At 50.4% G+C, this 13682-nt stretch overlaps 1 protein-coding gene across 3 annotated transcripts in view; it reads left to right on the plus strand.

The window, feature by feature from the left end:
• Positions 1-13682, plus strand: part of CMIP (c-Maf inducing protein) — a 273367-nt gene that overhangs the window by 209473 nt on the left and 50212 nt on the right. For all 3 annotated transcript variants that reach the window (XM_026447269.1, XM_026447270.1, XM_026447271.1), the window contains 4 exons: positions 879-920; positions 3997-4059; positions 7431-7511; positions 12530-12633. In XM_026447269.1, the coding sequence (XP_026303054.1) occupies positions 879-920; positions 3997-4059; positions 7431-7511; positions 12530-12633 (290 nt within the window). The remainder of the gene's footprint in view (positions 1-878; positions 921-3996; positions 4060-7430; positions 7512-12529; positions 12634-13682) is intronic.

Below are 13682 nucleotides of genomic sequence, written 5' to 3' on the forward strand. Positions count from 1 at the left end.
TGAGAAATGTCTGTTCATATCCTTTCCCCACTTTTTGATGGGGTTGTTTGTTTTTTTCTTGTATATTTGTTTGAGCTCTTTGTAGATTCTGGAAATTAGCCCTTTGTCAGATGAGTAGATTGCAAAAATTTTCTCCCATTCTGTAGGTTGCCTGTTCACTCTGATGGTAGTTTCTTTTGCTGTGCAGAAGCTCTTTAGTCTAATTAGATCCCATTTGTCAATTTTGGCTTTTGCGGCCTTTGCTTTTGGTGTTTTAGACATGAAGTCCTTGCCCATGCCTATGTCCTGAACAGTACTACCTAGATTTTCTTCTAGGGTTTTTATGGTAATAGGTCTAACATTTAAGTCTCTAATCCATCTTGAATTAATCTTCATATAAGGAGTAAGGAAAGGATCCAGTTTCAGCTTTCTACTTATGGCTAGCCAATTTTCCCAGCACCATGTATTAAATAGGGAATCCTTTCCCCATAAAGGTCTGTTTCTTTACATACTTATTATGAACCTGCCCTCTGGCTTCTAAGCAGTTTCACTTTGACAAGGACCAGATCCTTTCCCGGCAGCCTAATGAGGTTACTGGAAACCCCGTTTACCAAAGCAGAAACAGTCTCCCCCAACTCGACTCACTCAAGGTCACATAACTCAAGCCCTGAAGCAGGGATAAGAACTCAGTTCTCCCTGCCCCAAACCCATACTTTTTCCCCCTTCCCAACCTTGTCTCTGAGGGTGTTCAGATCTGTTTAATTAAGAAAAAATGACGGTGACAGTTGGTCTGTGACGCTGAAGAGGTTTCAAAACTGTGGATCTTGAAATCCAAATGCTCGTTTTCTTAATTTTCTTTTGTTTTCTTTTCCTCCTGCTGTCTCCCTTCAATCCTTTAGAACACAAACTTGACCACCCAGGAGCATGAAAACATCATTGTGGTAAGTTCCTCTAGAACACGCACCCTCCACCCACCTCCGCCTCCTGGAGCCTACAACCCTTTTCCTGGTTTGGGGTAATTCTGGCGCCTGCGTAATCCACCAGAGCATCTGGCCTTGCTCCGTTTTGTCTTTTCTAGCAAGCTGGTCGCATCTCCCTCTGCCTTTGCACATTTCCCATCCCAGTTGATGGGAGAGGGAGTGTAATTATCTGTCTTTGAGGTTTGTAGCAAATGTATCATAATCGCCTCCTCCTTCCTGAGTCTGCCTAGGGAGCTGAAGGCAGGAGATGGCAGAGACTGTATAATTTATTCAGAGGCATCACCCCATTAGCTGAAAGGTAAACGTCCTCTTTCTTGTCCCAGGACATGTCTGCCAATTAATCCACAAATAGAACTTGGATTTAATTCCCTGTGATACATAAAGTGAGATGCTATTTTCTGGGACTCTACCATGACGTAAGCATTTTTGGGGTAAAATATCTTCCTGGATGACTTTTAGCTACGAAATCTAACTCTCACTTGAGAGAAGAAAGCAACGAAATCGCACCTCTAGATGGTCAGCACCGTGCTGTGTATTTGAATTCAGATAACCTAGTCCCCAAGGAGTTGGTCATCTATTGTAAGAAGACAAAAGTGATCACCGCAAAACATAGAGACATTGAGTGCAGAGAGTAAGTAGAGTGATAAACTCCCCTGGGAAAGAAGCCAGAGAGCTTCCTGGAGGTAGTGATATCTGAGCTGGGTTTTCAAGGATCAGTAGGAGTTTTCCAGGTGGCAAAACCGGATAAAAGCATCCCAGAGAGAAGAAACACTGTGCAAGGGCACAAAGATTTAAAGCAACGTGGTGCGTTCTGGAAGCTTCAGCATTTCTGGAGCGTAAAGCATAAGGAAATGAGAAGCAGGCGGATGGGAGATGAAATAGAAGCAAGAGGCAGAGCCTTTTGTGCCCAGGAGGGGACCTTGGAACTAAGCTGCCTGGGATGTCTCCTGGCTGCAAGGTACAGAACAAGAGCAGCATCAGTCACTAGGCCCCTTAGACTCCTTTAGCCGAATCGAGGCCTTGAGGGACCCACTCAGTCAGCCCTGGCGAGCCAAGCTGGTTATGGTATGCACAAAATGAGGTGGACTCCAGGCCTTTGATTGTAGAGAGTCAAGGCAGCAACTTCTGCCTTTGCTGTCACCTCCAGTGTCTGGCACATAGTCAGCTCTCAATGGGTGTTTGCTAACAGTATAGAGGTTTTCTCCATGCTCTCACCCTGACTATCCGTTGCCTTCTCTTGCCAGAACAGGAGACCAAGTCAACTGGGCACCCCCAGTCACTCACCACCACCTTTTTCCGGCATAGTATTAATTCATCCATTTATTTAACGTACTTTGCTGAGCATGTGAGTTTAACTATGTGCCAGACGCTAACTCTGTCCCACAGATAGAGAGCTGGACGAGACGTGAGGCCTGCCATTGAGGATTGAATGTATGCTGAGAGAACCTGGCGGGTCAACAGATAATACAAAAATAACAGAGCCAAGGGCTGAGGTTTGTTCTGGGTGTTAGTGGGGGTGCAGAGGATAGGTATTTAACCTGTGTCAGGGAGGGTACTGGGAGGATGATGATGGAGGACTTCCAGGAGGAGGTGACCAAGCTGAATCTTAAAAGGAGAGAGAGGAAAATGTCAGGTAAACGAAGCAAGCCGGGGAAGGCGTTTCAGGCAGGGGAACTTCCATGTGCAAAGGCAAAGTGGTAAGATGGGGTGCTGCAAAACCAGGAGCAAGCATGAGAGCCGGAAGGAGGTACTGCCTTCCTCTCCCTGCCAGCAACATCTGTGGGTCCCACTGGGTGCCTGGAAGCCCTGGATGGAGGACAAGGGCTTGCATTCAGGACAAGCCTGGGAAAGAAATTTTGATCCGAGAAATCCAGGCTGCATTTATCCAGCTAATATGGCTGAACTGAACCCTTAGTTGGGTCGGGTTGAGCTTCCCGGCTCAGCAGGAATGCCCGAGAACAGGAAAGAATTTGATCTGAGGGTCTGACCCTCACCCCTGCGTTTTACAGCCTCCCCTTCCAGCATTCTTTTATTACTATTGCTGTTGTCATTATTATGACAACTTCTGGAGCCTCTTTTCATTGCAACAGTTACATCCTTTTATTTGCCCTATTGGCAGTTAATCTTCTCCCACGTGCTTGGTAGTTTTTTTATGCGCTAATTTTTCTACCATAGCCTGAGTTGGTTTTATTCATTCCATTGGCCAGGCAATAGTAACTGTTGTTGGTCTTGGACCAGGAGTCCAAACCCCAGCTGTGGTCCGGCTCACTATGGAAGGCGCTCACCATGGTGGTGAAGAACGTGGGCTTAAAGCTGAGTCTAGGTTCAAGTTCAGACCCCGACCCCAGCCATACTAGCTGTGATAGAACTTTTAATTTTATTTAAAATATCATTTTGCAAGTATTTCTTTTTTTCTTTTCTTTCTTTTTTTTTTTTTTTTTTTTTTGAGACAGAGTCTCTCTGTCACCCAGGCTAGTGTGCAGTGATGCAATCTCGGCTCACTGCAATTCTACCTCCTGAGTTCAAGTGATTCTCCTGCCTCAACCTCCTGAGTAGCTGGGATTACAGGCACATGCCACCACGCCTGGCTAATTTTTGTATTTTTGGTAGAGACGGAGTTTCACCATGTTGGTCAGGCTGGTCTTGAATTCCTGACCTCGAGTGATCTACCTGCCTTGGCCTCCCAAAGTGCTGGGATTACAGGCGTGAGCCACTGTGCCTGGCCAATTTTGCGAGTATTTCATGAGTATGAGTGTGTTTTCATCAGGAAAAGAGGATATCATCCCATCCCAGTGCCCTCTTCAGAAACATCTTGTTTTCAGGTGGTGACAAACACACACAAACAGATATGGTTGTGGATTTTTTGGGTTTTGGGTTTTTTATTTTTATTTTTTTTGCTTTTAATATGAATGATGTGATGCATGGTGTGTCGCCCTGCATTTATTTTTTTCTCTTCACAGTATGGCCTGGAGATTGTTCGAAGTCTTTTCGTGGCTGTCTCCCCCCCAGTTCCTGATCCTTGTTTGTTGTGTTTCAGGCAATCGCTCCTTTGCTGGAAAACAACCACCCACCACCAGATCTCTGTGAATTCTTTTGCAAGGTACGGGGTTGCTGAGCTGGGGTCTGGCTGCAGGGGGCTCTCTCCCTCGGTGTGTGCACACTGGGGATCGGGTTTGCACAGAAAGGCCGAAAACCTGGGCCCCACAGTGTTGGGCCATGGTCCCAGACACAGGCGGAGGGCATGCCAGGCACCCATCCTTAGGGTTACACCCACCTCTCTGCCAGACAGGTGACAAAGAGTCAGAGGGGGAACATCTTGCTTTTTCTTGGAATCACTTCCCGGCTGTCTTGGGAGACAGGTTGCTGCAGATTTCCTGGGCTCCTGACGTCAGAGCTGGGTTATTATTAGCCAAGGTTCCTCTGCGCAGTGGCTGGCCCACGGTGGGGTGCGGCTGTGGGGCATTCCCTGAACACGGGAGGCAGCATGGTGCTCCAGGTTAGCTTAGAGGAGCCGTGGAGCAGGGCATCCGCTGCCAGGCACCCGGCACCAGCCTTGCAGTGGGCTTCACATAGGACATGCCCAGGGCACATCGGGGACCAGGCATTTCTCATTCCTAGAGCACATCTTCTTGGCTCAGGCCGAACCAGCACACAAACCTGTTTTGTTCTTTGTTGTGTGTGTGGTTTTTTTTTTAGTGTAATAATTGTATGTCGTTGGAAAGACATGTTCTCAGCGCTCCCCTGTCATACCCCTGCTGCCCCGCTCAGCTGCTCCTCATCCCTCCACCTTCCCATTTCCTGCCTCCTGCCAAGGTCACCTGCTGTCCTTTGGAGAGGTGTGGGCTGTGTACAGCAGTGGGACCCGCCTGTGGGGTGGAACAGCAGGCCCCGGGAGGAAACGGGACTGTGGTACACTTGGTTTCCCTTGCCCTCCCCCGGCCCCCCGCCCCAGGGTGTATGTGTCAGGGGATAGGAGCCTTGAAAGGGAGACAAGATTCTGTTGTCCTCCTGGAGCGCCTCCCTATCAGGATTCCTTTTCTAGCGACCCACACACCTGCTGGTCTGAGTGCCCAGGGTACTTGTCAGGGCCTGGAACGACCTCTACCCCCATCTTTAATGTGGGCATGTGCAATGTGTGCCCCCAGGCCCAGGGAGTGAACGCCCACGAGCGTGTGTGTGTGTGTGTGTGTGTGTGTGTGTGTGTGTGTGTGTGTACAGGTGTGGATACACACAGGCCCCGGGCTCCTCGGGGCACACGAGGGCCTTCTCTGCCCCTGGGCCTCATGGGTATCATGCCCCCAGCAGCATGGAGTTAAATAACCCAGTATCCTGAGAGCACGGCTAGCTGCTCCTCTGCCTGTCACCGCAGGTCACCTCCTCCATCTCCTGTCCAGTTTAACCCAAACCTGCCCCCTGCTTGCCTCTCAAGCTTAGGATTTCTCCCAGATCTCATGATTCTCAAACTCTGGTTCTAGAACACTGGATATTTGTTGTAGAACAAGATACACTTGCCTCACTGTGTTTCCTACCTGAGGCTTCACTTGTCTCACTGTGTTTCTTACCTCAGCGTTCCTGGTAGCACAGTTTGGAAAAGGGTGAGGTAGAAAAAGTTACCTTTTTGGCATTCTTTGCTATAATCCCTTGTGGGTGTTTCAAAGAGGGCCGTCTGCCTTTTGGAGGGAGGGGGTCCCAGCCACGTGGCATGCTTCTTTGGCTGTTTTCCCTCTGGGAGTTGGAGCCCAGAGAGGAGAGCTTGAGGGGACCAAAGCCTCCCGCGCTGCGTCTGCTCTGCCAACCTCCTGCCACATTCCAAGATCTGAGGAGAGTTTATTCATCTTGCTTTCTCAGGGGAGCCCTGATTTCTCTTATCCCAGGTCCAGCATCCTCATCCAGGGGCCGGGTGGGTGATAAATGTATGCAGGACACGAGGGAGGGGCTGGGCCTTGTCTGCACAGCCTGTGAAGGGCTTCCTTTCCAATCTGAAAAACAAAACGCCACACTGGTGATGAATTGGGCCTGCAGACTGCCACCCGAGTGCTAAAGCCACCCATTGAAGAGTCACAGAATTTTCAACACCCTGGTGTTCAAATGCCAAAGCCCTCGTATTATCATACCCAATTTCCAAGGTCTTTTCAGACCATACATGCAGAGTCTTAGCTTTACAAAAGTCTCATTATATATTAAATAAGGACCATGTCAGGACGCCATTGTGTACCATCTGAAACAGTCTCAAGCTTTAAGGTCAAAATCAAACAAGAAGCAAGCAAAAGCTCTCATCTCATCTACTTTTTTAACTCCAAAAAAAGAAAAAACTTTTAAGGCTACGGCACTCCTAGGTATTTCCTCAAATGACTTCAACACACCTGTCCACACAAACATCTGCATGTAGATGTTACAGCAGGTGTATTCATGACTGCGAGAACCTGGAAGCATCCAAAATGCCTTCCAGTGGGTGAATGGATAAATAACCTGTGGAACGCCCAGACAATGGAGTGTTATTCAGCACTAAAAAGAAACGAGCTAGTAGACCACGAAGAGAAAGGGGAAACTTTAAATGCATGCGAGTAAGTGAGAGGAGCCCATCTGAAGAGGCTGCACACTGCATGATTCCAACTACAGGACATTCTGGGAAAAGCAAAATTACACAGACTGTAAAAAGATGAGTGGTTGCCAGGAGTTGGGGAGAGGGAAGGATAAATTGGCTGAGCACAGAGGATTTTTAGGGAGTGAAACGACTTCCTATGATATTACAGTGGTGGCTCCAGGACATCAGACATTTATCTAAACACCCAGAACGCACAGCACCAAGAGTGAACCCTAAAGTCACCTGTGGACTCTGGGTAACAATGATGTGTCAGTGTGGGGTTATCCATTGTAGCAAATACCCCACAGGGTGTACGTGCTACATTTGTTACACTGCGCGGTCCTTTGGGGAGGCGTGGGCTGTGTCCACCAATGAGACCAGCTTGTGAGGTGGAAACGCAAGCACCTGGGAGGAAAGGGGACCGTGCTGCACTTTACCCCCTGCCCAGGGAGTCCTCTGTGTGTGCCTCAAGGGACAGGAAAGGGAAACAGCATTGTGTTGTCCTCTTGGGCCCTGTCTCTCCACCAGGATTCTTTTTCCAGTGCCCCACATGCCCGCTGGCCTGAGTGCCCAGGGTACGTTTCTGGGCCTGGAACGCCCCCACCCCATCCTTAATAGGAACATGTGCAGTGATAGTTGGGGAGGCCGTGCGTGCCGGAGGAGGGGGTATCTGGGAAAGCGCTCTACCTTCCTCTCCATTCTGCTCTGAACCTAGAACTGGCCCCCACTCCAAAATAAATTCATTTTTAGAAAACGGTGCAACAGTGTTCATCACGGGAACCCTGGCACCCACAGCTGGGCTGAGTGTCTCCAGCCCTGCTAGCAGCCCCGGGCTGTGGTCGGAACATTCTTAGGCCCACGGTAACTGTACCCCACTCTCTCCCCAGCACTGCAGAGAGCGGCCCCGGTCCATGGTAGTCATCGAGGTGTTCACCCCCGTGGTGCAGCGAATCCTCAAGCATAACATGGTGAGTTCCCCCTGCCCCAACACCCAGACCCCAGCGCCCAGTGCATGAGGCCCCGTGCACCTACCTGGCCTCTTGTGTTGGCACAGATTTGGGTGATAGGATTGGCCCAGCCTGACAGCCAGGAACTGGGGTTGAGATTCTGGTTAAGGAGTTTTGGGGGTTTTGTACAGCTTGTCCTCCATTATGGCAACAGGAAGAATCTTTTTGCAGTACATACGAACTACAAAAATACTGTGGCTGGAGGAGAAGAGGAAAGCCTCCCAGGGAGAATAGGCCCAAATAATGTCTGTAGATGCCCCGCCCTCAAGGACCCAGAGCATAACTTCTCCCTCCTTTAGTGTGGGCTGTGCACAGCGAGGTCCTTCCAGAGAGCACTATGTGGAAGGGGGCAAGAGTCGCCTTGCAGTGGAGAAAACAGACACACCCAGACTCAGTCAGATGATCAAGGTCAACATCAACAACAATAAGCCAATTTGACAGAATTTCCCCTTGATATGATGTATAAAAACTGCGTTTGACCTCTATGGTCTTCCTCCCAGTAACCCATCACCCCATTGCAATCATGAGAAAAACATCAGACAAATCCCAAGAAGGGGACAGTCTACAAAGTACCTGGCCAATCCTCCCCACGGTCAAGGTCATCAAAAACGAGATTCTAAGAAACTGTCACAGCTCAGAGGAGTCTAAGGGGGCATGACGACTAAATGTCATTTGGGGCCCTCCATGGAATCCCAGAATGGAAAAGGGACATGAAGGCAAAACTGAGGAAATCTGAATAAAGCGTGGCCTTTATTTTTATTTATTTATTTTTAATACAAAGGCAGGGTTTACTTGCACACTTACAGTGGGTGGGGTGCTTGTAATCTGTGTGGCCCCTTGGTGTTCCCTCATCATTCCAGGGACAGCAGCAAATGCCATTATTTGCCCTGTACGACACGAGGAAACTGAGGCTTAGCTAGGTCCACTAAGTGGCCACAGGGGCGACAGGTAGGAATAAGAATAACCCCTTTTTGCAGATGTTTATTGAACACTTTCTTGGAGTCAAGAGTGTGACGCTCTTTGAGTATATTGTGTCATTAACCCTCGTGCCCTTCCCATGACATCTGTGCACAGGAGGAATCTGGGACCCAGAAAGGCAGGACCGGATAGGCAGGGTCTGATGAGCAGCTGTGGGTTCTCCTGGGGGGAGCTAAGGAGCAGACAGCCTGAGGCCAGGGTTCCTAGTCACATGTTGTACTGAGCCAGCCACCACCTTAGACTTTAGAGCCTCCTGGAGCGTGTGAAAACAACTGAGAAAGGGTAACCACAAATCATTTCACTTGTGATGTAGGTTGCCTGTCTCCACATCATGGCCCTGAAGAATACTGTATCACCTACAGCCCCTTCCCCAGTCAGGAATGGAAGTGCATGATACATGTGCTCCTCTACCCCTTCCATACTCATGGCAGACATCATTAATCAATTACAGCACTCTTCCTGTAGAGCCAGAGATAGCATCAGACTGTTTCCCCTCCTGCTTTCCAGGCCACCACTACCAACTGAATCGTGTTAGTACCATAATGAACACTATGTACCATTCTCTACCCTAAGCGATTGCAAACCATAGTTGAATTGTTGCTGATTTCTGAGCCCCTCCTAGATTTGGGGTAAATTCATTTCTTGTTTTCAGAACACAGGGGAGAGGGACACCCTGTGCAGTTCTTTCTCCAGGACAAGGAGACTTCCCGCTGGGGGATGGGGAGCGGTTTCCGCCTTAATTTGGGCGCTCATAGTTTCAAGGAGGAGATCTTTCTGGCTTTGGCCACCTGGGAGGAAAGGGGCCCTACTCGTTAACTTTAAAATCACTGCGGGTGTAGTGTATGGGGAGGGCCGTGCCATGTTGGAGTTCAGAGCAAAGGTTCTTCAGGTTTTCTTGCAAAGGACCTTAACTTGTCAGTGGCAGAGCCATACCCCCAGGACATACTTGGCAGGGGAACGCCTCTTCCGGCACATAAACATTTTTGCATATTCCATGTTAGTCAATAAACTGTTTCATAAGGGTTCTTTGGGGACATCCGACTTCAAAAGGAAAAAATTCAGAATTCAGACAGCCTCTCAGGGCTTCACCATACAACGCCTCTCTTGTATTTGGTTAGTTTTATGGGCCTGGAGTGTTGACCATGTAATAATTTTCTCTATAAAAATCAGAACAACTCTCGGCAGACCCAGAATTTATAGTATCTGTGGCGGCCTGGCAGAGAGTAGGGACCCTCAGCCATGAGTCCTCGCCTCATTTGTAACGAGTACCCGCTAAGTGATCCCAGGTGTCTGGGGATGCTTTAACGCACCCAGATCCCACCTTGCTCTTGGCGCCTACTAATTACACACCATGAGCGGTGGCGTCAGAGGAGAACTGCAGGGAGGACCGAGGAGGATCCGCCCCTCGTGTAGAAGAACAGACTGTATTAAACAGGATGATGGCCATGCCAGGCACAGGAAGACCTGACCTCATGGAATCCTAAGAACACAGGCGGTGGGCGAGAGAGAGCTTTGACCTTGACTCATTGAATGGTCCCTGATGCTTAATGAGTGGCCATGGGTCAGCAGCACCGTTTTGGAGCTGGCGCTCTCAGCTGGTGTGGGGGTCAAGTCTCTGGCTAAGGAGCATAAGCCATGAGCCTGTTGGGGTAGCATGAACAGTGACTTCTCTTCACCCCAAATACAGTGTTTTTCCTTAAGGAGGCTCTCAGACATTTAGGAAACGGGGGGGAACATAGCCACAGTGCTGTTGTGGGATTTGGGGGGCTCCCCCATTCCGAGTGTATCTCTTGCAAATATGTGATGTGCCCCATTTCATGGATGAGCAAACTGGAGCTTTGAGAGCCTCAAAGAACGTTCCTTGCTACCGAGATAAAAAGTAGAAACCAAAGGAAGCGGGTCTTTAGTATGTTCCTCTGGAGATTCAATCCAAATAATGTGCCAGACTGCGTTGTGAAGAATGGCCATGTATCTCTGTGCCCCCATGCCACTCGGAGTGTTCTTGTGGCAAAGGAGGCAAGACGACATGGCTGTGGTCCCCAGCGGACCACCTGGTAATCTGACCTCCAGTTTTCCAAGGGGATTATATTTTTCAGAGGCTGCTGGATCCCTCTCTAAATGTTTATTTCCATGGAAATGACCTTGATTATTCAAAAATCCAGTAGCTAAGATGACAGTTACCTAAGTCTCTGTTGAAGCAGTTCATAGAATCATAAAACCCTAATGGTGGAGGGGGCTGGAGATCGCTTCTGTGGACCCTCATTCCCTAGTGGGGACAATGAGGCCCAGAGATGGACGTGGCAGCCCAGAGCCAGATGAAATACTTGTGAGGCAGGTGAACTTGCTCCGGGGACTCTGCTTCCCTGTTTGTGTAGCGGGGCAGTCCTAGCAGGCAGATGGGTGAAAGCTCTGTCTCCACTGTCTTTTACGGACCCAGTTCAGCCCCTTTGACTCCACGTGAAGAAGCCCCCAGTGGCTCTAGAAACTCTCCTGGCAGCTTGCGGGAGGGCATGGTAGGAACGGGTTCCACTCAGAGCTTTCATGCCAGCTTCGGGGTCAGTTAGACCTGAAGGGGTCTCTGCTTCTTTTCTACAACTTAAGAGTCCTGATTCTGGCTGCTCTCTTTAAAAAACACCTTCCACTGAGATGGGTACAGAGGGACAGGTCTGGAGACTCCAGGCTCCCCTCCGTGTCTTGCTGGTCAGCCACATCACTTTTATGGAGGGTCTTGGCAGGGCCGTGCCGCTCCTGACTGGCCAGACACAGCCCGAGGGGCTGGCAGTCCCAGCACCTCCCCAGCCCTAGCCACGACTCTGGGAATGAATGTGGCAGCCAGATTCACAGGCCCCTGTCCAGCCCATGCCTCCCTTCTCTGCTCCTGGCAAGCCCCAAGCCCGCCACTGGGCTGGGTGCCGCCTTCCTGCCTCCCGGCAGAGCTCTCTGTGGCGTGGCCCCTGTCTTCCTGACACCTGGAAGAGGCCGAGCACAGCAGCCACCAGTTACGGCCCTCGGCCAGCATGGGCAGGGTCCCTGCGTCCTTGACCTGGCCCCTCGACAGAGCCGCACAGTGGACCCTTTAGTTCCGGGAGGCTGGTGGATGGAGACGTGCAGGCACTGCTTTCCCTAGTGTGGCACAGGTGGGGCCTCCCACCAGGGCCGTTGCCCTGTCCCCTCATGATAGTGACACATGCCAGTGCCTCTCCTGCCAGTAATGCCTGGTGCATGCACACGTGCCCAGGCTCCTCATTGCACATGCATGCTTCTGTCCACACCAGCCTCTCACAAACACACATCCATTCACACCCACCTCTCACACACCTTCCACACCCACCTCTCACTCTCCTCCTTCCACACCCACGTCTCACCTTCCACACCCACATCTCACCTTCCACACCGACTTCACACTCACACCTTCCACATCCACCTCACACTCACCTCCACACCCACCTCACACCACACAGACCTACTTCCTTCCACATCCACCTCACTCACCTCCACACCCACCTATCACACCTCCACACACACCTGTCACACTCACCTTCCACACCCCCATCACACTCTCCTCCTTCCACACCCACCTCTCTCCTGCTTCCACACCCACCTCACACTCACCTCCTTCCACACCCGCGTCTCACACACCTCCTTCCACACTCCACATTCCCGTCAGAAGCACCCTCTCTTGTCCCCCCAGCCTTTCTGGCTCTCTTTTCTCTTTCTCATCTCATTTGTCCCGCACGTGCGCTTTGAGGGTGGCTTTCTCTACGGCCGAAAGCGCCTGCTCATCAGATGGTCCTTCAGAGCGGAAGTGCAGGTGTTACGGTGCCATTCTTTGAAGTAGACGCCACCTGTCCTTTCGAGAGGGTTGACGTCTCCCTATTGCCTTCCCCATCGACAGCTCCAGGCAGAGCTGGGTCCTGCCCTTCCTTCCGGTGTCGTGGCTGCCCTGGGCTCCTGCCCTGCCTGGCACCATCCCCGACTCCTGTCCTCTGCTCTCTCTGCAGGACTTTGGGAAGTGCCCGCGACTGAGGCTGTTTACTCAGGAGTACATCCTTGCCTTGAACGAGCTTAACGCGGGGATGGAAGTGGTGAAGAAGTTCATTCAGAGGTGGGTCTCCGGCTGATGCCCCTCTTTAGCCTCGGAGCCACTTTCTTCTCTGATCCTGTTTCCTCAGATATCCCTGGGGGGCTGTTGTGTAATTAAATGAAGACTGCCTCTATGAGGAAGCCGCTAGCCCGCTGCACGGTGCCCGATAGGAACTCAGAAAATGGCAGTGGACCTCAGCAACGCTGCTGTTTCCTCAGGTCCCACGACCCCTCGGGCTGTGGGCGCCACGTGTTTAGGACTCACTCCCACCCCTGGTGGTCCCAGAGCATCGACGGGTGCTTGAACAATCACCCCTTAAACATAACCCACAGGAAGCCAAATATTCTTGCTCCTTACTCGCTTTTGGTGCTTGGGGTTGGTGTTTTGGTTTTGGTTTTTTTGTTTTTTTTTTTGGAGGGGGCTTGCTTTTGCTTTTTTTTAATTTTAAATTTTCTCTCTGCTCCAGTTTCCTCACCTGTAACACAAGAACCATCGCCCAGTTAGTGTCATGCTCCAGTAATTAGTAGACACAACACATAGCGAACACGGCAGAAGTCTCATGTCAGGCCAAACTGTCATCATTCTTGTTCTTCTCATCTTTTTTGTTTGTTTGTTTGTTTGTTTTGAGATGGAGTCTCGCTCTGTCACCCAGGCTGGAGTGCAGTGGCTCGGTCTTGGCTCACTGCAACCTTCGGCTCCCGGGTTCAAGCAATTCTCCTGCCTCAGCCTCCCAAGTAGCTGCGATTGCAGGCACATGTTAGCATGCCTGGCTAATTTTTGTATTTTCAGTAGAGACAGGGTTTCACCGTGTTGGCCAGGCTGGTCTCAAACTCCTGACCTCAGGAGATCCACCTACTTCGGCCTCCCAAAGTGCTGGGATTACAGACGTGAACCACTGCCCCCAGACTCTTCTCATCTTTTAAGAAAATCACAATAACCCATTTAAACAAGTTCTGAAACTACGTATTTCCTAAATATGCTCACCTGGAACTCACGAAGCCGTTTGAGGGTGGCTTTGTGACATGCCCTCAGGCCAGAGCCCTGGTGACACCACCCAGCTGTGGTTTGTA

This window comes from Piliocolobus tephrosceles, chromosome 17 (genome assembly GCF_002776525.5).
Source record: "Piliocolobus tephrosceles isolate RC106 chromosome 17, ASM277652v3, whole genome shotgun sequence".
NCBI classification, from domain to species: Eukaryota; Metazoa; Chordata; class Mammalia; order Primates; family Cercopithecidae; genus Piliocolobus; species Piliocolobus tephrosceles.